This window comes from Haliotis rufescens, unplaced genomic scaffold, assembly GCF_023055435.1.
Source record: "Haliotis rufescens isolate VD_foot unplaced genomic scaffold, xgHalRufe1.0.p SCAF_11, whole genome shotgun sequence".
NCBI classification, from domain to species: domain Eukaryota; kingdom Metazoa; phylum Mollusca; class Gastropoda; order Lepetellida; family Haliotidae; genus Haliotis; species Haliotis rufescens.
In genome coordinates this window covers 26,993,870-27,020,537 of record NW_025963791.1, presented here as the reverse complement: position 1 = coordinate 27,020,537, position 26,668 = coordinate 26,993,870, and the positions used below count along the sequence as shown (strand labels likewise).

General features: G+C 38.4%; 2 protein-coding genes across 2 annotated transcripts in view; one reads left to right on the top strand and one right to left on the bottom strand.

The window, feature by feature from the left end:
* Positions 1 to 2,522: 2,522 nt before the first annotated feature.
* Positions 2,523 to 7,007, bottom strand: LOC124149317 (mitochondrial import receptor subunit TOM22 homolog). The gene is made up of 3 exons (XM_046520818.2): positions 6,838 to 7,007; positions 4,077 to 4,316; positions 2,523 to 3,338 (listed from the first exon to the last, which is right to left on the bottom strand). Exons 1-3 carry the CDS (start codon positions 6,913 to 6,915, stop codon positions 3,252 to 3,254), a joined length of 405 nt encoding a protein of 134 aa, XP_046376774.2. The 5' UTR covers positions 6,916 to 7,007; the 3' UTR covers positions 2,523 to 3,251.
* A 3,858-nt stretch (positions 7,008 to 10,865) lies between these two features.
* Positions 10,866 to 26,668, top strand: part of LOC124149316 (mitochondrial dicarboxylate carrier-like) — a 24,509-nt gene continuing 8,706 nt past the window's right edge. Inside the window, exons 1-8 of the mRNA XM_046520817.2 lie at positions 10,866 to 11,190; positions 17,967 to 18,086; positions 18,518 to 18,678; positions 19,671 to 19,712; positions 23,007 to 23,121; positions 24,018 to 24,110; positions 24,502 to 24,582; positions 25,323 to 25,379. Coding sequence (XP_046376773.1) covers positions 11,095 to 11,190; positions 17,967 to 18,086; positions 18,518 to 18,678; positions 19,671 to 19,712; positions 23,007 to 23,121; positions 24,018 to 24,110; positions 24,502 to 24,582; positions 25,323 to 25,379 — 765 coding nt within the window. The 5' untranslated portion in view covers positions 10,866 to 11,094. The remainder of the gene's footprint in view (positions 11,191 to 17,966; positions 18,087 to 18,517; positions 18,679 to 19,670; positions 19,713 to 23,006; positions 23,122 to 24,017; positions 24,111 to 24,501; positions 24,583 to 25,322; positions 25,380 to 26,668) is intronic.

The following is a 26,668-nucleotide window of genomic DNA, read 5'->3' as shown; positions in this document are numbered from 1 at the left end:
CATGAGTATAATGTGAAGCCCACAGGTGTACTCAGGAATGATATTCCTGGAACATTGTTTAAAGGGCATACAACTCTACTCACTTAATATACATAACAAAATACTTACTAGTTCATAAGCAAACTTAAAAGTGTTAAACTTCATAAGGATCGGTCTTCAGCAACCCATGCTGGCTGTAAAAGGCAACTATGCTTGTCGTAAGAGGCGGCTAACGGGATCGGGTTGACTTGGTTGATGCATGTCATGGTATCCCAATTGCGTAGATCGATGCTCATGATGTCAATCACTGGATTGTCTGGTCCAGACTCGATTATTTACAGACTGCTGGAATATTGCTGAGTGCAGTGTTAAACAACAAACAAACAAATCCTTTTGTCAAGTAAAGTCTATCCAACTGACACTCTCAACTGTCACAAGATCCTTATCTTACAGCTATGGCAGCCATGTTGAAAATCCGATTCAAACCGCCTTGAACAATCTGTAGTGTCATCCTTGCTGGGAACAAATGTGAAGTTTGAGCTTCATTGTTACACTCTTTCTGTGGACAAACGCCATGACATTTTGTCAGATGAACACTCTTCCATGTCCATTGTATCCTATTTTTATTCAAACGTTCATCAATCCAATGGTTTCACAGAAGATATCAAAGTGCATATGCATAAAAACAGTGAATGTCATTCCCACGTACAAACTATGATAATCTTCCACATCAGTATATGGAGAAATGTCCTTACTGAGCTACAAATACCGGTACAGGTTCAAAATGGCTTTGGACTTCACCACAAATAATAATGGCTGTGATATCAGCAGCTCAAGTATTTTACGCACATTTGAACAAATAAGTCATGTCCTCAACACCACCATTCAAGGAATTCACATCCATTTGTCTTTGCTTTTATTTTGGTCACTTAAAAATATAAGATTAGGAACATATCAGTCAGTATTACCATATCCTATTTAGAAAAAGATCAATCATTTTTATTCAGCTCAAATGTTTTTATACATGAACATACATACTGGCCATATTACCTGCATCCAGGCGGAACAAAATCATAATGTTTGTTTAAGGAGGTCTCCACATCCCCAAGTCTTCAAGTGGATAACGACAACATGGAACAATCCACATTTCGACTTGTTTCTGACTTGTCTCAACAACAAGCTCCATGTCCTCCAGATCAGAACAAGACCTGCAAGCTATACATGTGGACGACCTGTCATTGAATTGGGGTGTATGTGTATGGATTTCCCCCATGGCTGCTACTAGACCGAGTCCTGAGACCAGTGGATGACTCGGACTGTTTGGTCCTTCTCATAGGTTAGGCTTGGCCAAACGGGGCATGGTTTCCCAGGTTGTTCCCTCTCCTCATGTAAGATCCACTTCCACTGCCATGTCATGATCTATTTCGTCAGCTCCGGCTGAATGTATTCTATGGCAGTCTACACAATCTTTTTGTCTACATGCCTGAAAAATATCACACCAAAAACTGCATGCTTCTGGTTTCTCTAAGTCTGCCTCTGATGCTGTGTCACAGTCTTGGAGACCTTCATCCTCCATCATCTACAACTGATGGGATGAATTGTTTGATAGGCATTACTAAGAAGTTTAATTACTGTAAGGTGACGTTTCGGTATAGCAGTCTTGCTTGACAACGGTATAAGGATCTATACTGAAACATCACCTTACAGTAATTAAAAAAGTTCTTATCCACAAATCGTGTCTACTTTGTCAACTGAGGGGACGTAATAGAGGTAGTGTTCCTAGAATTATTTCAGAATTAATTAATATCAGCAAGCTCCATTACAGTGTGACAACACTCTTATTGTTGCCTCGTGTGGGTGAAGCAATCACAGACATTTAGAAAAGTACTTCCTCAAGCCAAATGTAGTGAGATGAACACATTTGTGAAAATAGTTGATGCAGTTAATGACTTACTGGTTCATGACTGCTCGACTATCTTGCTAATGGAAAAGCAACTCATTCCTCCCTTACTCATTGGTCACCTGATATTGTAAAAAAATATGTATACTGTCAATTAACAAAGAAAACTAATAAACCATGGAAAGGTACTTGGCCATCGTCCCGGAGGCAAGGGAGGTAACTGACTGTAAAAGTTTTCACCCTTACCAAACTAGGCTGGAATTTCTGGGATGAAAAGATTTGGAAAATTACAAATTGGAGCTTACAAACCGGATGTCGATTTCATTACAAGATTTTAATTGGACTATGCATAGACTCTTTAGTCCAGCCAAAAAATAATTCCTGCCCAGTTCAGCAAGGATGGAAACTGGACTTTAATACTCAGTTAACTCCCTTGCCTCGGGAAGATGGTACTTGGCATGGCCATAACAACGATAGTCATTGCTCATTTACATAAGTGAGTCTTAATTCTTGGCAGTCCTGTAGCCTGCCTAATGCCGTGAAGAGTTGTGACCAGTGTCAGTGATAGTACTTAGGGCTTTGGGAATGAGGTATCACTGTGAGGAGCTTGCAATGCATCATTTACAAATAAGAGACACACATATGTTATATATTATTTATTAGGCTAAATGTTCTCATACAAACACATCCATACCTCAACAATGATGAAAAGTCAACAATCACATTAACAATATCTCAATTTCAGGAGAGGTTTTCAGGAAAAATGACTGCTCTTTTCCTGGCCACCATAAAACACATCAGTAACTGCCGTATCTAAAAGTCTCATGGTGCCAATGGACTTGATGCTTATGAGATGATGCTCTCGTGGAATTTTTAACTGATATGTTACATATCAATGAGCATGTAACCGACTTCATGGGTTAAAACATTGTGAGGGCAGTACAGTAAAACATTATTAGTTTGGACTATGGTGCTACTCGCAAACAATCACAGATTGGAGTCGATAAAAAATATCTTTATCAGAACCATATGAAACTACTTTGGAAATCTCTAGCAAAAGCATGATAAGCATGAACACATACAAAAACTATTTCATGTTGAAAATGTTTACCTTGAGTGGAACATCATGTCACACCAGTAGTAAGAGCTACTAACCCCCCAACTAATTGGTTTTATCTTTTCGGCCTTGTGCAGACAGTCTTTTTTTTCTGCCCAAACTACAGTCCAGATTAACAAAGTGCCACTGTACATGAAGACAAAACAGTTTTCTGGTTAAACCACACCGTATCACAATGCTCTTCCTTTCTCCTCCCCACAACGTCTGTGATGACCTCCACATAAATGCATACACACACACACTGTACGGCAGTCACTACTTCGGTCCTGGCATCATCATCCCTGCCATCCCTGGCATCATGTTCTGGCCACCTGACACTGCAGCGTTTGGACCAAGCAAGATCTGGAACAGGAGTATTGTACATCTATTCAGCGCATGATTACAACATATATACTCCATATAGGGTGATATACCATATACAGTGTGATATACCACATACAGTGTGATATACCACATACAGGGTGATATACCCCATACAGGATGATATACCACATACAGGGTGATATACCACATACAGGGTGATATACCACATACAGTGTGATATACCACATACAGCGTAAATTTAACCGGAGAGACTGACCTGTAACATTAAACCAGACCAAACTAAGGTCAAAAGCCAACAACATGAATAATGGGAGAAACTGTTTACATGTAGTTTTCACTGTTTGAGAAAAGCTTGAAGTTTAAACATGTTAAAGAAAAATGACAAGTTTGCTCTTTCATTCAGAGTTTCAAATTAAAAACATGCTATTACAAATGCAATCTAAACTCACTAAAACTACAATAAAATATATTTAAAATAAACGCGCTTATAACTAACTACGGTTATAACAAACTAAAATTAGTGGTCCCTTTGAGTTTGTTATAACCATAGTTTACTGTATGTGAAAAGATTTCCATGGTTTGGTGCCCATTTGCAGCCTAGCTCTGACATTGAAATAAGTCCCCATGTGACATGATGTGAAACTGAGACTTTGGCTGTGTGATTGGGGTCATTAAGTTGAGGGACTGCCAGTTTGCCCAAGACTAGTAACCCTATCAAATTCAAGCATGGTTATTTTGAAAGACTCATAGATATACCTGTCGCTGTTGCTGTAGTTGCTGTTCATGTTGCTGAGCCCGCTCAGATTCAAATACTATTGGAAGTACCATGATAGCAGCTGATGAAGATGCAATCCAGAGGGCACTGCGACCCAGACTGAAGCCAACTTTGATTCCTGTAAATGTGAAGCTGCTGATGGCACCACATACAGTCCGCACAGGCTCAGGGAACATCTCTGTCAGGCCCCATAGCCTTTCACTCAGGGTCTCATCAATGTCCTGGCAAACACAAATGATCTGGCACATGAGTTATCTAATACTTAGTATTGAATTACTGTTATACATATTAAACATATTGACACATTAATCTAACAATGATCTAGGGATCTAATAGGATAGTAGAAAAATATGAAGTGTCTTTTCCGTTTCCTTCTTTTTGTGTTTACAGTGATCTCATTTTGTTAGTGTTCAGGGTTTTACACGACACACAAATGTACATCCAGTATGCACAAACATAGAGAATGGATGCAGAAAAAATACATCCTGCGTCCCTCGGGACGCACAATAATATTCATAGTACAGTGCATAAGGAGCAGCAATGGGTGTCTGTTATTTCATCCATCAATCATGACCACTGTCCACATGATCATTGATTCATTCCAGGTTCTCAAGTAATTAACAAAACGTACAGTACACTAAACCATTTCATTACTTTACAGGACCCTCATATTGCCTGCAAGGCCCTTTAAATTAATTGTTGGTCCCCTGAACCCCCACTTTTGCAAGTCAAGGTAAAACCCTGGTGTTACTGAACATTCTCTCCCCTTCACTGGTGGATCCACGGCATGTGCCGGGGCGCCACCCTCCTTTATCGGACACTTTATATGTTTACTGCACTCGGCCAAGCAACTTTGTGACATGGGTATTATGCATGTTATGTGTGCATACCACTCAACCCAACCCCTCTCTCCCCCTTTCAAAATCATCAACCCGCCTCTCCCTTTATCCCGTTCACAAGTCCACCACAGATGTTTTGGGGTCCAAACGTCATACTTATTTAAACTGAGACTATGTGGCATAATCTCAAGCAAAATTCTCAAGAGGATGTATTCATTGATAACCAACACAATGGAGCTGAAGTTTGTGTAATGTGTGAACTGGTTATATGTAACCTGCATCAATGGTTTGTCTCCCAAACGTTCTGTCTGCATTTTGGAAGGAAGGGGATAACTGCAGATCAGTGTATGTCCATTAAAGTATTAGACCCCATACAGGTATTTTCAGTACCTCAATTGCTGAACAATATCAGGATCAGGGTTCTATCTACAAAATCACTTATGTCCATTTTTTCAAGACGAAGAAACTGCCTCATAATTCTTTGTTATGTTGTAGACTCATGTGCATAATGTGTATGCATGGTGTAGGCCAATTCTTTTATTTTGAGTTTACACAAATTCTCAAAACTATATCACATATTATTTAGGAGGAATGTTGAAAATAGAAATTAACCCCGTAAATGTCTTCTAAAACATTTGTACCACCAAAATTCGGCACTGCTTCCCAACGAAAGGATTTTTTGGGGCATGGAGCAATTCATGATGTTCAAGATGAGAATTTTGCCTACAACTGAACAAACTTTTACTTGAACTGACAAACTAGATTTTTTTAGGGGTACAGCTACGAGATATACTTATACTTCATCATTAATATACATCCCGATCAGCGGTCATTCACAACTTGTTTATGAGAATTTTGTATGAGGAGTGCATTGAATGAGACTTGGTTGTGGGGAGAAACAGCAATATCAAACGCTGATACATTTATGTGAGATACCTGCAAATTCCAAACGGTGAGATTTTGAGTTAGTAATACGAGTATTGTGGGTGTGAGTGGACTATTAATCTTTTGAAAATTTTGAAATATGTGTGCTAAATGTTATTTATTACTTGCCCGTGAAGAGATCCCCCGTTTAATAAACATACAGCTTTATTACACATTGTGTAATACCAAAACGCGTGCTTATGTACTCTCAGAACACGTTTCACGAACAAATATTGAAAGCTCTCAACATCCCTTGGCGTATTCAACGACATTGTGTGTGGAGATGATAGATCACTGGGAGGAGCTTATGCACACTCGATGACCCCAGCAACCTTGTTGCTAGGCTGACGTCACATGGCATTGTTTCGCCGATGGATCTTGCAACAAAATTCAACAAATTACGTCATCGGGTATTGTGACGTGATTGTAAACTTTGAGGTGCAAGGCCCCGTTCCACAAGGCGATCGTACTCTAGCGCAACGACAGTCGTTAGTCTAAGTTAAATTATGTGAGTTGTGATAGCCTTAGCACTACGATAATTTTGTGGGACGAACGCCTGAATTCTAAAGGTGGATCATTGTATGATGTTAAATTCATACGTTTCAACTTTTGACGTGTTTAAAATATTATTCTGTTAAACTCAATTGGATTATGCCATGGATGGTGTCAGCCTATTTACACTCAACAGTATAATTCTAAAAACATTATAAATGACAAGTAATAAATAAAATACTAAACTCGCTCTCGTGTAAAACCAATTTTATGAAACTCGTGAATAGTTGTGGTATCTGACGAGCGAAAGCGAGTCAGATACCACAACTATTCACGAGTTTCATAAAATTGGTATTACACGGGAGCTCGTTTAGTATTCTATATGTCTTTATGTCGACTGAATGAGGATATTTCGGTGCCATTGCAAGCATGACTAGCAGACAAGCCGAGACAAATTACATAACCATGTCAACACAACGTCACAAACCTCATCATCTTCATCCTCATCGATTGACAAATCTGCTGGACGTTGTATCTTTTCAATTACACCTTCAACTTCTGCCATGTTTCAATAATTTGAACCTGTGGTAATAATAAATAATCAGAAAACGTAACCTTTCTGATTCTCTCAGAGGGTCAAACGTGCTAACGGAAATTTATTTGTTTCCGGTTTGGATTTTACGACATAATGAAATCAACATTGTTATCAATATAGCTGAACAAGGTACGAACGAATTCGACTTTGTATGATTTATAATACAATGCATCTACCGTTGTTGTATTAAATGTATTCGTTGAAAATTATTCTGTTTACGACATCTATACATTTTATTAGCGCATCATTCAATAGACCGCGGCATACTTTGATCCATTGAAATATTCACTGCAGGGAAATATGACTTTAACAGTTCTTTCGATTCGCGTTTACATGATAATCATATAACTTCCATGGAAGTTACTTTTAGGCAGAGAAATTAAAAACAAGAAACTCTTCATTTCTTATCACTTCAAACAGTTGGAAATATCCATTACAAAAAAAACAGGGATTCCAGTGGGTGTCAGCTTATTGTGGGAGGTAAGCCTATGCAGATTGAAGAGGTTAACCACTTTTGTGAAACCTACGAGAATAGGTGATGTAAAAAACTAGAAACATAACCAGAGCGAAATGTAATCATAGATTTCTGGCATAATTTACAATCAATGTAAATAATACATACGTTCTGGTGGAGGGATATATAATACTATTCCAGCTACTATTCAACACTATATCAGCTCTCGAAATAGGTTGGCCCTTCCTAACCCACGTTTCTTCTGATTTACCTAAAAATAAGGACTATTAATACTATTATTTTACAGGCAACACATTGAATAAAAGAAACACGAACCCAAAGTGCACTTCGTTCCCAATGTACAGGTAGGTAACACAGTTAAGACAGGATCTAGATCTAATCAACTATCAAACAAATCCAATATGTTTAGATGTCTATCAATTTCATGAAAAACCTTTTGATAAATCGTGTGTCAATTTAAGGAAATAATGTTCTCTGCGGTGTAATAATTGATTATGATTCCAATACCTACTTTCCAACGTGAAAACGAATTACATTTTCTTAAAAGAAATGTAGAATACATCAGTCGCATTCAATACAGTATAGTGAAACTTGTTGTCATTCTTTGACGTGATATTCATCATGCTCGGAACTATAACTAAGAATTGACTTTCACTTTGTTTGAGTTCATTGGGGTATGAACCTTCATAGAGTGAGGGATAAACTGTATGAACGTCGGAGCTTCAACGACGTTCATACAATGTTTGGCCTCCCATAAAATGAAAGTCAATTCTTATAATTTTTATATCAATATTTTTTACCTCGAAGGATGAAGCGCAAATCTAGATTTTCTACACAAAGTGGTAGATCTACGCGTGACGTAATGTTTACATATACTGACAGCCATACAACAACCAGCTGTATCGCGGAATAATTACTCAGAAAGAGTGGTGACATGTGCGTATGCATGCTCAAATTACCTTACAGGAACATCTGTTGTAGTTTGTTTGCAACAAATGTATTCAAACAGAGACCATATACCGATGTGTATATGGTCTCGGATTCAAGTAATATCATCATTGGATGAAAAAGGGTCTGTTAGGAACTGCCTCAGTAAGTCAGTCACAGTGACAGCGCGTCGTAATACATTTACATCAAGTACAGGACGTCAAAATGGCCGACACGATAAACGTGACGGGAGAGTTGTTCATAAACCTGTTGTGGTTACATGTGTTACACCATTGATCAATTGGCCGATCTTTGAAAGGGGATTATAAAGATTTGTCAAATAGATACTAAGGTAAATTCATAGGTTGCTATTGACTGTGCGAGCTGCCAGTCTAGTCGCGGATAGAGTCGATACTACGATAGGTTCTTCGTTTTGTTCACTAGGATGGGTCGTAGAGAGGATTTTCGTAAACGATCATGTGGTCAAAGTCTTTGGCGTAAATGCTGAGTTCAAGATTAAGGGTCTAAATTATCAGAAACAATGCTCCTGTACGTATTCGTGCCAGGGGGTTCCAGCGTTAGATATGGTTTGATGGTTGTTGTCTAACGCCACACGTGCTGAAGATCTATTCTTACCCGAATCTTCACAGATCTTCTAGCGTTAAAAACTGACACTATTCATGTACTAGGCCATGCCAAACTGCCCAATAGTCAAGGCATCATAAATTTTCCATTTTTAATTGTTTTGCTTTATGTTATCATTATAAGGACTATTGGACTGAAAATGTTAGTTTCGACTGCTGGGTTTCCCCAGGAATGTGTAAGTAGTCCGTCAGTGTTTACGTCATTTGACACGAGTGTCGTAAACCCAGTATGACATGAACACGAGTATATTACCGAAGAAGGTGTCTACATACAGAGACGAATTTAAGTGTGACGTCATTCCGACCTCACGTCACAATAAGATTCGAATGACGTCAACAATGCTGTCCGGATGACGTAAACAATACACTGTGTGACATATGACCGTAGGGCACATGTGATTTTTATGAACCCCGATATGTTTGCCCTCGTAGGTTTCAAATAAACTTATCATTTAACTAAGCATTTATCCATGACATAAGCTTATGACATAAAAACATGTATGTCATACCCCAAAGACATAAGTATGCAAATTAGATATGCAAATTAGATAACCGGAAGAGGGAGCGGTTTGATTTGAAACTATATATTATAAGTGAAGTTACACCAGAGATATAATCAGATTACACAGAATCGTTGTTGTTACCGTTATTAAAGTTTCAATTATTCTGCAAAAGTCTGTTCAAGTATTTTGTTTAAAATAATCCGAGGAACTTTTTTCTCTCAGCGAATTGTTTATTTTGGTTTACATGGCTATGGAAAACATGTATCACTACGCACGATCTATACGTAAGATTTCGACAAGTTGCTGATGTTAATGTTGAATGCAATTTTTCCTTAATTTGGAAGCAAAAATGTGAAAATGATAAATAGAATTCATCACTCGTGTTTTTTAATATGGGAAATATCAACCTCGTCCCGTTAATCGGTATTTGCCTCGCCAAAGGCTCGGCAAATACCGATTAACTAAGACTCGGTTGATATTTCCCATATTAAAAAAACACTCGTGATGAATCCTCTATTTATAAGCTGTTGAAATATGAACATGAAAATTAACCATATAAAGCTTTGAAGGACCCTGTCATATTTTCAGTTATAGGGACCGGTTTTTTTCCACATTTTATAGGAGAGGCCCCAGAAAAATAATCCACACAGACATACAGCTACAAAACAAAATCGCTACAAAGCGCATTCAATATGCAGATTTTATAGATCTAAATGAAATGAGTGTATATATAGGCATCATGTAGTTCCAAAATATTGAAATAAAAATTCCAAACATTCTTTTATTTTTCAGTCCATGCGAATATTCTCTTTCTGTATACATAGTTAGTAATTAAAGTGTACCTGTTGCGATGTACGACTATTACTATGTGTTATTCGAGATATCAAATCCCAACCAAGAACCATTAAGATCGGCGTTACCGTGGTGTGAAATAACACGCTACCATCGCCATTGCGTATGTACTCACCTGTTAATTACCCTGGTAGTGTTGCAAACTGACAAACACACACATCATAACGCATAGGCTTACGCTTGTTGACATGCGGAGGCTATTACAATTAAGTGTTATTTGATGACTTTGGGGTCATATTCGGGGTTACACACAAATATATAGGCCCAAATATAAGGGTTTACATGGCCGGACAGTGTACAGGAATTGATTTAAACGTGGTTTTATATTTGGGTTTTATTTTGGATTGTACACTATTTCACACTTTGATAAAATAACCTATTCTTCGTATACGCATGGGCAAAAGGTTAGCGCAAGGGAAATGAAATTGGCGGGGATTGAGTCCTGACTGGCTGATTCCACGAAGAAGCAGACGACGCAAGGTAAAGGGCGGGTAACTCTAATATCACTCCTCGCCAACCTCCACACAATAATGCCCTTGACCTGAACTAAAAACAAACGTGAGCCGGATCTGGTGCCATCACGTATACGTCAGTTCAATGGACACTACAGCCGTAGACTAATCCTCGTTAGTTATTTTTGGGAGGAAGTTCACATTGTGCAGGGAAACGCGGAAACAGACTTGTGAAAAGGAAACACAGCGACATCTCGAGCGAAGGAGGGACACATCTTCAAGTGTAGAATACTAGAATGGCTGACCCACAGCAGAGACTAGGAAGATGGTATTTTGGGGGGTTCGCAAGTGCAGGTGCAGCGTGTTGCACCCACCCGCTAGATTTATTGAAGGTGAGAGAATAACATTGTCAACAGATGTTCAAATGCTTCTCAAACCGGCAGTTTTTGTATAGTCTACACTTGTACAGAAAATTTAATTCCGTATATTCTGTTTACAGAAAGATTTTATGTTTCTGAAATTGTCCATGTACGCTAATTAAAAAAAATGACCTAAACCATTTGCTACGCGAACATAAGAAAGATACCAATTTTCCACTGTAAGCTGAACCTCTGTCGGAAACGATACAGGTGTTCTTAGATAGGTCAGCACACATTACCATTTAGGTCATTTTAACAGAAACAGCTAGCAGTTCACCATGTTCAGTATTCCTATCACGTGGACCCATATACTTGTAGATGTACATATGAATATGTGAATGACATACAGAATTTTGGACATAAATTCCATGCTGTCAGGTCATTGAAATGACTGTTTGTAATTACTGCATGATAATGCAATATTGACCATGTGCACATGTAAAAAAATGTATGTTAATAGCAATATGTATAACCGCTATCAAACTGAATGTAATTCGTCTTGTATCATTTGTATTTTTTAAATAATCAGAAAACTTGTTTATTTCTGAACTTCAGTTTGGGCTCATTTGTTTACTTAATTTGAGGGGTGAGGGGTCACGGGTATGTGTTCAAATCATACTATCAGAAAAGGGTGGCAAAGGATACTGATAAAATCGTCTTTATTTCAATCATACACCAGGGATTTATCTTGATATGATCTGAGGCCCCAAGTCTGCAGCAAATTCCTGTAAAAGTTCCCAAATTGGAATTACAAATGTCCCAATTTATGTTATATATCCTCACGTACTGTGTTTTCGAGCCCCAAAGATATAGATCTATTCCTGATTACGTGTCTTATAACAATCCCAATACACTAAAATTAGGTCTTACCTTTGAAAACATTTATTTCTGTTAGCACTTGGATATGTTTTTAATTTTATGCTGATTATGCCCCAGCGAGCGAGACGAGTTGACCAGGCACCATCTTGTTACCTTCACATAATTTCGAGCCCCTAACTTCAATCAAGTTAAAAATAGGTGCACAACATGATAAGTTACACACAGCAAGTTTACAAACAGCAGTCGATACATCATCGGTGCAAACGATTGTTCTGATGCAAAATTGTCATCAGGTTAAAGGTTGATTAAAATGTGCATTAGTGAAAAAGTAAGTTTTGAGGTATGTTGTCATTACTTATTGAATATCTTACCGTGTGACGCTTAATTCGTAACACAACTTCAGCAGCTTGTGGTGAACACTTAAGTGGGCTTTGAACTGTCTACCTAGATTACGTCATAAGCGGGTGGTTACGTAGTGTTTAGGGGTAAGGCTTAAAACATGGCGTGAAGGCAGTAATACTTAATTTTATTGCTTTGTAGAAATGACTTTGTATTTCACAGACCAATTTCAGCCAAAGAATGATTTTCCCCCAATTTGCCTGCCAAGAACACTTTGTCTGGAACCCTGGATATATAAGTTTGGTATTTTTGGTTCATGTCATTGGGGAACATATTGTTTTCAAATAGGTCGTTTCAACCACAAGACAGCTCATAGCCTTCCCCCTGTTATACTAGTTCCACCACTGCCATATATCATGTATATGAATTGAATGTCCTTTAACAATGGATAAACAACATATAGACATGACAGGTTTTTTTGTAAAACGCCTTAATGAGGATGCAGACCCCAATTGTAAGCATCTTAGAGGGTATTAAGGGTGTTATGGTGTGTAATGAATGAACTATTTATAGCCTCTGTGGTATGTACAGTATTATGCAATGCAGTGTAACTTAGTGTAATATTTAAGGAGAGATTTTAGGTCTTGCATAGGATTATTCAACTGTTTGTACATTCATGTCAATTAGACAACATTGTTAGGAGGTGTCACACATTTCACAGTTTACTGTTACTGAGCTTAAACACGACCAGGTGTGGGATGGCCATGACACTGTTAGAAGTTAAAAAGATGGAAGACTTAGAAGAAGATGGAGAATGATTTTGTGGAAATAAATGTACCTCTAGTCAAACTATGAACATAAACCAGTGGGAGTTGTTTATCATACAGTAAAACATTGCAGGGAGAATAAACCATGAGGGGCGAGTGCTGTTTTCTCCCTGCAGTGTTTCATTGTACCATAAACAACATCCGCAAGTTGTTTATTTCATATGTAAATTATATTTTATGAGAAAAGAACATTATGTGCAAGCTCTTTAAGGATGTTAATATAATGTACAAGTTTTGAAAACATTTACCTGTATTTAAATAACAATGACTCCCTGAATACAATCCAATCACAGCAATGTTGGACAAGTCCATTTTATGAACATGGGGCTTAAGTTTAGTATTACTGATCGTTCCCTCAATTCTCCCAGCGATTATCTGTACCTTTTCTCCCAATATTGATTGCCATATCAAGCCAACTTTTGGATGCAATCGTTCAGCCATTGAGCTACATCTTTGGGGAACAACTCACTACAAAACAAAAAGCATTGTCCATTGTTAAAATAACAAAATAGATGGCCAATCTGTCAAGCAGCAATATCAACAGTACTTGATTGCTTGCATACAGTTACAAATACAACACGATAATGTCTTGTAGCATTCTTGTACCACCACTACATGGTATACCAGTAGCACATCATAACAGGGTCCTGATTGGGTATACAGTTCAGTGATAGAGTTTTAGTCTACTAGTCCTGATAATGAGAACATATAGCCAAACCATTAGAAAGGGCAAATTTCTACTTGTCCTTATGATATTGGGCAGTTTGACAAGGACTGTAGGACAAGTGCCAATTTCTAACACTGCTGTTTAGTGTAAAACAATAACAAAAACTGTGGTAAACATAAGATGAGTCAAATCTTTAGCTTCAAAGATTAACATTATATGTCTATAAAAACTGCTTAGCGTAAATTAATACATTATAAGTTGTAGCAGTATCACGAGGGGGATAAGTGGTTTTATGCATCCTGTGTTAGGTTTTATACCATGAGCATGTTTACCGACATGAATTAATCTGCCCTTAATTCAGAATTAAAACAAATTCAAAATCGATAGAAAACAGCTGTTCGATTGAGCTGGGGTTAACTTGTGCCATGTCATGTGACTTTCATTGACTCCGAAAATGCTTAAGGCTTTTGGCTTCGAGTGAGTGAGTGAGTGAGTATGGTTTTACGCCGCTTTTAGCAATATTCCACCAATATCACGGTGGGGGACACCAGAAATGGGCTTCACACATTTTACCCATGTCGGGAATTGAACCCGGGTCTTTGGCGTGACGAGTGAACACTTTAACCTCTAGGCTACCCGACCGCCCCCTTTTGGCTTTGAAGCGAGGTATATAGGATGTATTATCCTGCTCAGAAATCCATCTGCAGCCAGTCTTTTTTGTGGCTGGGTCTAACAAATTTATTCTACTGCTAAGAAATGTATTTCCCTCCCAGGCGGGATACATGGTATTTTATCAATTCGTGTGAACCAATCAGATTTCATTATTCTGACATGAAGGTATTTTAATACTGTTTATTGTAATCCTGAAAAAATCTTGTGAAGTCATATACTACTAGACATCAGTGTTTGGTATTTGCCAAATAGGAATTGCAGTAATGAAACGAAAGCAGCACCAGCTACCCCCTACTGGCAGACTGATCTGCATCTGTAACAAGATGATTTCACAGTTTAAATTCAACTTGACAGCTTGTCTGCTATTCACGTCTTTTTGACTGACTAAGCTGAAAAAAATGGCTACTCAGTAGGGCTGGGATGGGTGACTTGGGTACTCGGGTACTCGGGTGGGTATTGAGTAGGTCCCGGGTACCCACAGGACTAGTCATGTGATATAATGTTTAAGGACAGCAACTCACTGTAACTCCATGGTTACACTAAAAGTAACTAATGTTGCATTTCTTTCTGACTATGCACACATTCCTTCAGACTTTTAAATGTTTGAATAATCTTCAGATTGTTTTATGTGTGTATCTAGATAGTTTTTGCCAAGCTCCCGTAAAACAATTCCCGATCAGACATTTTGTACCCAAAGTTTGAGACCTATTGTGGGTACCTGGCTAGAGTCAGGGGGGGGGGGGGGGTCGTCAGATACTTGGGTTGTAAATTTGGACTCATATCAGCCCTACTACTCAGCGTTTTATTTAGATATGATCAGAGGCCGAATATCGGCCTCAAGTCTGAAGGAAATGCTATTGAGTATTCCCAATTTTGAACTAACTATTCCCAATTCATGTTACAAGGTTTTAATATATCTAACAAAAAAATAACTTTATGGCTTTGTAAAAGTAACCTGTATTCACTTATAACAAGACCAGTAAATAGGAACAGGTTTCAGTGCTTCATTTAATATTTTTGCATTAAATGCAATTTCAAAATACCTCTGAATTTAAGAAAATATGAGCTTTTTAGAAAATCCCAATTTTGAACAAAGTAACCATCTTATCCCAATTTGCCTGCCAGGGGCACTTTGTTAATAATAAATCCCTGTGACTGCCTAAAGGCCCCAAATTGTACCTACTACTGACTTGTACCACCCCCATGAGGACCCTCTTGTGGCCGTCAAGAATAGCTCCACATGACCTGTGTCTCACCAGTGGCAGTTAGAACTGTCAAGATAGCCTCACTTGACCTCACAAGTCATTGACCCCCACATGTATTGTGGTGCAGAGGAAGAGATCAATGAGAAAAAGATGGCATTTCCAGATCCAGAGGTTGCATGTTCTTAGAAGCACACACCCATATTCAACCATACTGATGTTGACATATAATACAAGCACCACCTTATTCAACAATACTGATGATGTTGACAAATATGTGAACTCCCTTATTCAACCATACTGATGATGTTGACATATATGTGAACCCCCTTATTCAACCATACTGATGATGTTGACATATATGTGTACCCCCTTATTCAACCATACTGATGATGTTGACATGTGCATCTCCTTATTCAGCCATACCGATGATGTTGACAAATATGTGAACCCCCTTATTCAACCATACTGATGATGTTGACATATATGTGTACCCCCTTATTCAACCATACTGATGATGTTGACATGTGCATCTCCTTATTCAGCCATACCGATGATGTTGACAAATATGTGAACCCCCTTATTCAACCATACTGATGATGTTGACATATATGTGTACCCCCTTATTCAACCATACTGATGATGTTGACATATATGTGTACCCCCTTATTCAACCATACTGATGATGTTGACATGTGCATCTCCTTATTCAGCCATACCGATGATGTTGACAAATATGTGAACCCCCTTATTCAACCATACTGATGATGTTGACATATATGTGTACCCCCTTATTCAACCATACTGATGATGTTGACATGTGCATCTCCTTATTCAGCCATACCGATGATGTTGACAAATATGTGAACCCCCTTATTCAACCATACTGATGATGTTGACATATATGTGTACCCCCTTATTCAACCATACTGATGATGTTGACATATATGTGTACCCCCTTATTCAACCATACTGATGATGTTGACATGTGCATCTCCTTATTCAGCCATACCGATGATGTTGACAAATATGTGAACCCCCTTATTCAACCATACTGATGATGTTGACATATATGTGTACCCCCTTATTCAACCATACTGATGATGTTGACATGTGCATCTCCTTATTCAGCCATACTGATGATGTTGACAAATATGTGAACCTCCTTATTCAACCATACTGATCATGTTGAAAAAACCGATAGTATTCCCATTTACTGGTATTAACCAGTTTTTTACCGGTAAAATTAGGTTTGGACCGGTATTTCATGTGACTGCCAATCCCTGTAGACCGGCAAATAAAGTACCTTATCAATCTTTGTTGTTGAACAAAACCTCAGTGATATTCATATAAGTATATTTTTTCAAATGAAGTCAGCTTGTCTGTTACTATCAGGGGTTTTCCCATGTCTATTTTTTTTGCAAGGAAAAAACATTTCGCTTTGCTTCGAGGTTAAATATATATTTGTAGCGACTTAATCTCGAAATATTAAATTTTCTTTTTAGAAAATTGTGACTGAACTTTGTGTGAATGACATGTAGATCTAACTAAGTAACTTCAGAGATGACATTACATTGAATATGATGTTGAAAGAATTAAAACCATGTAATTTTCTCATGTTTTTTAGTTGTTGTTTTTCAAATTTAGGACTGACAATAATTAGAGGGGACTGGTAATTATTTAATGATACTGATCATGTTAACATGTGTGCACCTCCTTATTTAACCTGTGAAGATCCGGGTAGAAAAGATCTTCAGCAACCCATGCTTGCCGTAAAAGGCGACTATGCTTGTCTTAAAAGGCAACTAATGGGATCAGGTGGTCAGTCTTGCTGACTTGGTTGATGCATGTCATCAATCCCAATTGCGTGGATCGATGCTCATGATATTAATCACTGGATTGTCTGGTCCAGACTCGAATATTTACAGATTGCCGCCATATAGCTGGAATAATGCTGAGTGTGGCGTTAAAAAAACAACCAACCAACCAATCCTTATTTAACCATACTGATGTTGTTGACATATATGTGAACTCCCTTGTTCAACGATACAGATCATGGTGACATATGTACACCCCCTTATTTAACCATACTGATTATAAACTAATTGTTTTATTGTGGGACCTCAGAGGCATCAGATAATGAGGCCTCACAAATGAAAATTGTACACCTAGAAAAGTACAGGTACAACTCTTGACTGGTTAGCATCACATTTGTGTTTGTAGGTTCATCGTCAGACACAACAGAAGGAGCGGGTCGGTCTTGTGAAGATGGCTGTGAGGGTGATCAAGTCAGATGGGGTGTTTGGGCTATACAATGGTCTCTCTGCCTCCGTGCTCAGACAGGTATTATAGCAGTCAATGCCAAAAGCTTTTCAGTCTACTTGCCCGCCCGAACATGGGTCTTAACATCAGTTTCATTAGATTTTAGTGTTATCACTATTTCATAGCTGAGATTATTAGACCGAAAAGAATTTGTTATCACTACTTTGAGCTGTGATTATTACCGGTAGACCAAAAAGAATTTAACTAGACTCGGGCTTTGGACAAGTGGCTAAAGTCGCAGACTGTTTAGATGTATTTCTACAGGAATTTACACATATATGAGGTTGGATATTTAGGGGAATATGCATTCTTACACAAAATTACAATTTTAACATTTAGAATTTAAGCAGATGATATTCAAAGACATATTGGTTAATTAATGACTTAACAGATACTTACTTCACAGTGAATAGTCTTGATGGTGGATGACTTAGTACATGTCCTGTTTTCAGCTGACGTATTCCATGACAAGGTTCGCCCTGTATGAAACAGTGAAGAAGAGACTGGCGGCTGATGGCAAGACGATGCCATTCTATCAGAAAATCTTGGTGGCATCAGTTTCAGGAGCAACAGGGGGTTTTGTGGGGACCCCGGCAGATATGGTCAATGTCAGGTAACAGAATTCTTCAGTACAGCTCCCATATAATGAGATTCTGTTGCCAAGTGACTCAAATTGATTGGTAAATAAGGACAGACCAATTTACTAGTAGTGTTAGTCTTTTCTTGGTCAATATCCTGAGAGACATTAGGCAAAGAGCTGATTGTTAATGTCGTATAAGAGAATGCTCCCAAATGATGAGCTTGTGTCAAAACTTTCTGTGACTATAACTGATTATTCATGTTGAATGAAATAACAATTGAAAAATATTGTCTTGGTTGGTTTAAAGTTGATTTAAAACATTTTCTTAGTACAAAGGCATTAAAAACATTTTATGGTTGATCTTATTTCTAGAATGTATGGCAGGCTCATTTCTAAAGGGGTGGTGGGATAGCCTAGTGGGTAAAGTGTTCGCTCATCGTGCCAGAGGCCCAGGTACATTCCTCACATGGGTACAACGTGTGAAACCCTTTTTCTTGTGTCCCCTGCCTTGATATTGCTGGAATAATGCCTAAAGCGGCATTAAACCACACTCACTCACTCACTCATGAAATAAGGATGCATAAACATCTGGACTTAGAATAAAGGAATGTGTCTAACAATGCAGACTCTATGGAACCAGGTCGGTTGGTTAGTCTGGTCCAAAACTGATTTTATGTTGTTGACTGAAAATGAGGATAAATGCATTATATTGTAAACTTGGTCTGTAACAAAAAGGGGCGGTCGGGTAGCCTTGTGGTGAAAGCGTTCGCTCGTCACGCCGAAACCCGGGTTCGATTCCCGACATGGGTACAAAGTGTTAATCCCATTTCTGGTGTCCCCTGCCGTGATATTGCTGGAATATTGCTAAAAGCGGCGTAAAACCATACTCAACCACTCACTGTAACAAACACGCCATGTGCTTCACGGCTGAAATGTCAGGAGCTGTGTTAAGGAGGCATTGAGGTTCAATGACATGTTATTTCCAATGACAGCAATCAGTTGTTGATTTCCTTATCTTATTTTAGAATGCAGAATGACATCAAACTGCCCCCAGAACAGAGGAGAAAGTAAGTAACATGTTACATCTACTGCAGTATTTTTAACAAATTTTCAGACTATCTTGTTGCAAACATTCATCAAGTTCGATATAGTTTTTGAAATTAGTTTTTATTCATTACAGTTTTGTACACCACATACATGCTAAACTCTATATGATACACATGCGACGTACAATAAAAATAGGTTGGTTTTAAGTTTAAATAATTGAGCTTTTAACTGTTCAAATGGTGACAGGGTGGCTCAGATTATTGTGTTTTCTTATTTTTAGTAATGTTGCAAGAACTGGACATAAAGATTAACATGAGTGTTAGAGTGTGTGCCATACTGTCTTTACACACAAAAGAAGAAAAAGAGTACCATATTCGACGTAATAAGCGCCCCGCTCTAATAAGCACCCACGGCGATATTTGCTAATATATTGGCTAGTGAACAATCCCAGTTAGCACCCCTTCCGAATGATCAATGTACTTATTTATTCATGTATAATACGTGTGTTATATGCATCCTTGATTATGGGAATTTAAATTCTGGAGAAATATATCTGTCGTATATAAAAATTTCAGGCTGTCAGCATAAACCACGAAATTTGCGATCTTTCAACTCTGTTCTTTTTCACCAAAATAATTTCCTAATAAGAGCCCCCTATTTCAAATTTTGAGAGCACCCTGGGCGCTTATTATGTCAAATACGGTAATTGTCTGTTTATTGTCCTTAACTAGGAGGAGTGGTGTCTCGCTGACTTGGTTGATGCATGTCATTGTATCCTAATTTCATAGATCAATGCTCATGATATCAATCACTGTATTGTATGGTCCAGATTTGATTATTTACAGACCGCCGTCATATAGCTGGAATATTGTGCAGCGTTAAACAACACACAAACAAACATGTTCTAAATAGTGAAGTTACTATATATATGGGTACATATATCTGATACATTCTCATTCACTCACTCATAAATCCACTAACTCATTCATTCACAAACCCACTCACAAGCCCATTCAATCAGTCCACCTACCCACTCACCAAAACTGTTATAAGGGCTTATCGGGTTATCTATTAACATTAATATTAAATACAAAGATTCTCCATCTTGACACAATCAGTGTCAATTCTTCTCCTTCCAAATGCCCTGGATCTGCTAACAACTGGACTTTGGTCAGCTGACCCCAGGACGCAAGGGGTCATAGGTTCAACAGCAACACAGGGCCATGTCCAGCTGTCAATCAAACAACAGGACCCACCAAGCAGAAAGTGCATGTGATACAGAATCTGCCATTGTAGGCGACAGCTTCACCCCTGTCAGCCATGTATCAGAGTCATAGATGTTATTCAGGCCAACATTCATGATATTAGAGGAATATGTTTTGAGCATGTAGAAAACCTGAAAGAATACCGGTAAACAAAAATAAAAAATGGGCAAAATACATCCGACATGGTCATAGTTTAAAAACATGAATATATCTTGAAATATAGCAAGTGTACAGATTCATGAAAACTTATGTGGTTAATTTGTTCATGCCTGCTTATTGAAGGCCTTATTAAATTAACTCTGCTCTGGGAATGGTTAACTGGTTCTTGATGAAATTGCCAGGTTGCGGGTCTACCCAATAACAGAGGCTAATAGACAGGTTGTCTATTACCTTGGCTGGTCTGGTAGCTAAAGGACCAACAGATGGGACAGCATGCTAATGTCAGTAAATGGATATTGTCATAGTCAGCTGTTTGAAATGGATACCTGCTTTATGTAGTTGATATGTAATTGGTAAGGCATATATTCATTCTGTGAAACTGTCACATTAGCAGTGTTCCCTCTATTGTTAGAACTAATTATATCACATACTTTTACACAATTTACCAACCAATCAATTGACCTGCCAGAAACCTATGGTTGTTGGTCCTATCCAGGTTCACCCTGATTTTGTTTCTAGGTTTGTTACACCAGACCCATGCTTGTGGGTTCCACCAAATTAATTGTCTAAAATTTGCATCACTTTGGTCATTCCTCTAGGGGTGACATGATACATAGGTGCACCGGTGTGTTGTGAGTTTTCATAGGTGCACCGGTGTGTTGTGAGTTTTCATAGGTGCACCGGTGTGTTGTGAGTTTTCATGCGACAATACAATACATGATAAGTTTTTTTCTGTATCGATATAAGATGAAACACTTGCTAAAATAAATAACTACTCGTTTACCGACCCCAAATATATCAAAATGTGTTGTAATTTACTTTTCAAGTTCACAACTAAAATTGACGCTACGAACATGAATCTATCGATAGCTTTTACTTTGGAACATGCTCTGAAATATTTATAGTCAAGATGTTTTCATGTGATTCTTCACATGCGTATTGTGTTACAATTTAAATAATTGACCTTCACTTTGTGTGAGTTCATTGGAGTATGAACCTTCATACTCCAATGAACTCACACAAAATGAAAGTCAATTCTTATAATTTTTTAATAACAATTTCGTACCTCAAAGGATGCTGGCCAAGATCTAAATACAAATTTATTTAGTACGTGTGACTTCATGTTTACACTGACAGCCATACAACATCCAGCTATACCGTGGAATAAAATAGTGTCCAAGGTAATTTCATGATGTTATCAACGGTAATTGTTGCGTAATCGGAAGGTAGCAATTCATGTACCTCTTCACCGGAACTACGGGAATCCCCTCGTTCTTGGTGCTGACAGTCCGGGATGAGCGGGAGGTACAATGTCAGTGTCCTTATACCTATTACCTTAGTTCCTCCAACAAGTGCAAAGAGTGATCTTCGTTTAACAGCTTTTGTTCCCACTCTGTGTTGCCGGTCAACCCACTCTATTTGTCACTTAAATACGAGACAAAGTGGTTCAATCCCTGACCTCATCATACCAAAAGACGTAAAAAGATGGTACTTGTTACGCTGCCTGGCATAAGGGTATAAAACTTGTCATCTCGGAGTCAGTATTCTGTGTCTGAGTGGGGTATACATGTTAAACTGCTGCATTGTATTTCAGTGGGCTAGCACTATGAAACAGGCATTATTACAGGGATTACCTGTAGTATGGGGATTCTGAGATAGGCCCCACATACCATGCTTGTCGGTAGAGCTGTTTACTGTCATCTGGTGATTACAGTGTGATTGTGTGATTGTTCATTGCTCATCTACTGGGTTGCCAGACCCAGGCTTCATTGGTTCCACACCGCTGTGATATGGGTGTAAGTATTAATGACTGCAAGAAAAGTCACACACATGATTCCGATTAAAGAAAAGATGTAGTGAGTTTGTATTCACTGAGTGTTTGTGTTTCAGCTATAAGCATGCTATAGACGGACTGTATCGTGTGTTTCGGGATGAGGGGGTCATGAAACTGTTCTCAGGGGCATCCATGGCCAGTTCCAGGGCCATCTTTGTTACTGTCGGGCAGGTAAGAGGATCTTCATCACTTCATCTTATCAAAGAACATAATAAGAGAATTTGTTCCTAAGCTTTAGCAGATCACAGCTCTGAAGTTTTAACTTGTGAACATTTTATTATTACTGGTCAAATCAGTCATAACCTGGTAATCGAGTTGAAGGTCAATAATAGCTGGATCAAATGAGATGGATGTGCTGATGTTCATCCCAAAAGGTCAGCTGGTCAGCCAAGAATCAGTATTGTTTTGTAGCAAAGATTACATAACTAGGCTCTGCTTGCAAAAGTCAAAACCTTGAAGCAAATATTGATGTATATGTTAGAAATTGAATATGTCAGTCTGTAACAGACCTCTGAAGATCCGGGGTAGAATAGGCCTTCAGCAACCCATGCTTGCAGCTATGCTTGTCGTAAGAGGCGACTAACTGGATCGGGTGGTCAGACTTGCTGACTTGGTTGATGCATGTCATTGTATTCCAATTGCTTATTATGTCAATCACTGGATTGGTTGGTCCAGACTCGATTATTTTACAGATAGCCGTCATATAGCTGGAATATTACTGAGTACAACAAATAAACAAAATAAACAAACAGTCTGTGACTTTAGTCCATTAGTCTTTTCGGTCTAGTCAGCTAAGCTAATTTTATTCAATTTAAAATCACTAACATACTGAAAATAATGTTAAAAGCTATCTTTGGGCTAGTAGACTCAGAAGTTTTGGCACAGACTGATATGTAGCTAGTGACAAGATATTATCGACTTTCAACAACCAGCTTCTTGCTAACAGTAAGAGAATGTACAAGAACAATACAAAAACTGGTTGTCCATACTGTCATGTCATGAGATTCAAGTTACTAGCTCAACAATATATACATACCCACAACTGAGTCTATTGTGTCTTGTTTCAGCTGGCCTGCTACGATCAGATTAAAGGGATACTTTTAAACACTTCAGTGTTTGAAGACAACCTCATCTTACATTTCACATGTAGTGTTATGGCAGTAAGTATACATCTGTCCTTCAATAGTGCTGTTGTGTTGTTGTAGCAAGGGACTCCGCTGCTAGACCTGATTCTACATTTGTCTTTGATTTTGAAGTTCAAATATTGACATCATGTATTGAAGAAAGTCACAATACTTCCACTTGGGTTAGAATGTTTCCAGCAACCCATGATGGCGACTAAATGAACCGGATGGTCAGACTTGCTGACTTGCTTGATTGTCTGTCATCAAACCCTGACAGTGGATAGTTGCTCACAATATCAATCACTGTCTGGTCCAGACTTGATTATTCACTTAGTCGTATAGCTGGAATATTGCTTAGTGCATTGTTAAAACAAAGACATAATTTGAAATAATACATTTATTAACAATGTACATGATTTTTCTTCAGGGTACAATAGCAACGTTTCTGACTCAGCCTCTGGATGTGATGAAGACGAGGATGATGAATGCTAAGCCAGGCCAATACTCTGTGAGTTGATCACAGACTGTTCAGGGCTAGACACAGCCTCTAGTCTGCTAATTCTAGGCTTGCGAAAATCCTTAAATCCTTCTCATTTTCTCCCCACATGTAGTTATTTAACATAAACAAAAACCGGTAATGTGAACAGAGTTTGGGATTAGTTTGCTTCAGTCATGGTGTCTAGCCTGTTGTGTACCACTCATAATTCCATCTTATTGAGACCTTCATTTTCAAATTTAGTATCCTGTGTCTCATACTTGAAAAAGCTGAGAACTTTCACATTTTAGAATATTTTTGGTCATTTAGGATCAGTTGGAGATAAGAAACAAACTGTAAAATTCAAATGGCCTAACTTATCTGGACTTAAAATGTCTCTAATACATTGTATCAAACACCCTGTTTATGACACCCTGTTTAAACGTTGTGCCGTGAGGTCCCGGAGTGGAATGTGTGCCCAACACACTGTTGCCAGGCGTGGCAACTAAATTGGGGGAACCTGTAGGGGTTTCTGGGTTAGAATTGGTCCCTAGCAACCTATGCTGGTCTTAGGAGGAGATTTAGTGAATTGAGAGAGGGTGGGTGACTTGATTGAATGATTGTGTCATCATTCCCAGACAGTGTTGATTGTAATGTTGCTCATGATATCAATAACTGGATTGTCTGATTATTTACACACACCCATCACACCTGGAATATTGCTGAGTAAACAGCAAACACACATACTTGAATGTGGCGTATTTTACTTACAGAGTTTATTAGCCTGTGCACTGGATATAGGAAAGGTTGGACCTCTAGGATTTTTTAAGGTAAGAAATATTTGAAATAACATCTTTTTTTTGTATGTTCCACATACAGAAGATGGAAATAAATGACATTTACATGTTTCACAACTCCCAATCTCATTAAAATCAGATCTTAGTTCTCGCTACCGCTAAAAAAAGATCTGAGGACATCCCATTAGGGGTCACGGCAGAACGACCTTTCATCCGACCAATCAGAGCGTCGCTTACCAGATCATGAAAGTGACAGTCGGAATGTGATTTCTAATCATGCAGCCTCAAAAACGTTAAAACGGGGTATTCTGAACGATAGTTACGGGCTTAACGACTGAATCTATACAATCTAGACCATATATTAGCCATTCTTGAACTTTCTTTTGTTCAGGTTTCAAATTTTTAAGCGAGACTTTGTCAAAATATGTTTCGAAGCGTAGTCGCCAATTTGAAATTAGTGCCGTAAAGCACGAGTAAGCTGCCTTCTGATTGGCTAATGTCAACTTCTTGTCAGTAATTCCATTGGTCGGTTAGAGTTTGCGAAAGGTCGGTCTGACGTGACCCGTAATGGGATGTCCTCAGATCTTTGTTTAGTGGCAGCGAGAACTAAGATCTGATTTTAATGAGATTGCACAACTCCGGGAGTGGATTCCATTTCTGTTGTGAATCATAAACATGCAAAGATGCTAACTTAAAGATGAGATGTTGATATTATTGGAAGAATTTATCAGGGTCTAAAATGCTTAAAATGATAATGAGTTCCTCAAAGATGATAACAGGCCTTATTTCCATTGCCCAATAATGATAATACAAGTGTAAATCAAAACATTTGTGGCCTCATAGCAGTTTATTTGTGTAGTGTGAGGTGTCAACATGTGTATGATCTCTTGGAGGACATGACATCAAGTTACAGACTAATAGTATTATCTGCAAAAATTGTAAGCCAGGATTAAACCTAGGTCCATCAATTTGACCCAGAGTCAAAACTTATGAGCAAACAGTGGAAACATGTGGCCTCAAACCCACCACAGAAGTTCAAGTGGGTGGCGTCAGTTGGCAAAGTCATGGCTTCAGTTTTCTGGGACAGTAGGGTGATAGTCATGATTGACTCTCTGCGAAGAGTCAGAGTATCAGTGGGGAATACTATGCCACAACTGTCACTTAAGAGAAGCTGTCATCAAGGACACTTTGTTCAGGTGTGCTACTGCTTCAGGACAATGTTTATGTGCCAAATCACAAATGGCAGTATCTGCAACTACAGTGAGTGAGTGAGTGAGTATGGTTTTACTCCGCTTTTAGCAATATTCCAGCAATATCCATTG

What these genes read in the sequence shown, in the direction of transcription:
- LOC124149317 (XM_046520818.2), bottom strand. Translation starts at nt 6,915, where the DNA reads ATGGCAGAAGTTGAAGGTGTAATTGAAAAGATACAACGTCCAGCAGAT. An exon ending in ATGAGGATGAAGATGATGAG is followed by an intron (nt 4,317 to 6,837) that starts GTTTGTGACGTT and finishes TGTGTTTGCCAG; the next exon opens with GACATTGATGAGACCCTGAG. An exon ending in AACTACAGCAACAGCGACAG is followed by an intron (nt 3,339 to 4,076) that starts GTATATCTATGA and finishes CTCCTGTTCCAG; the next exon opens with ATCTTGCTTGGTCCAAACGC.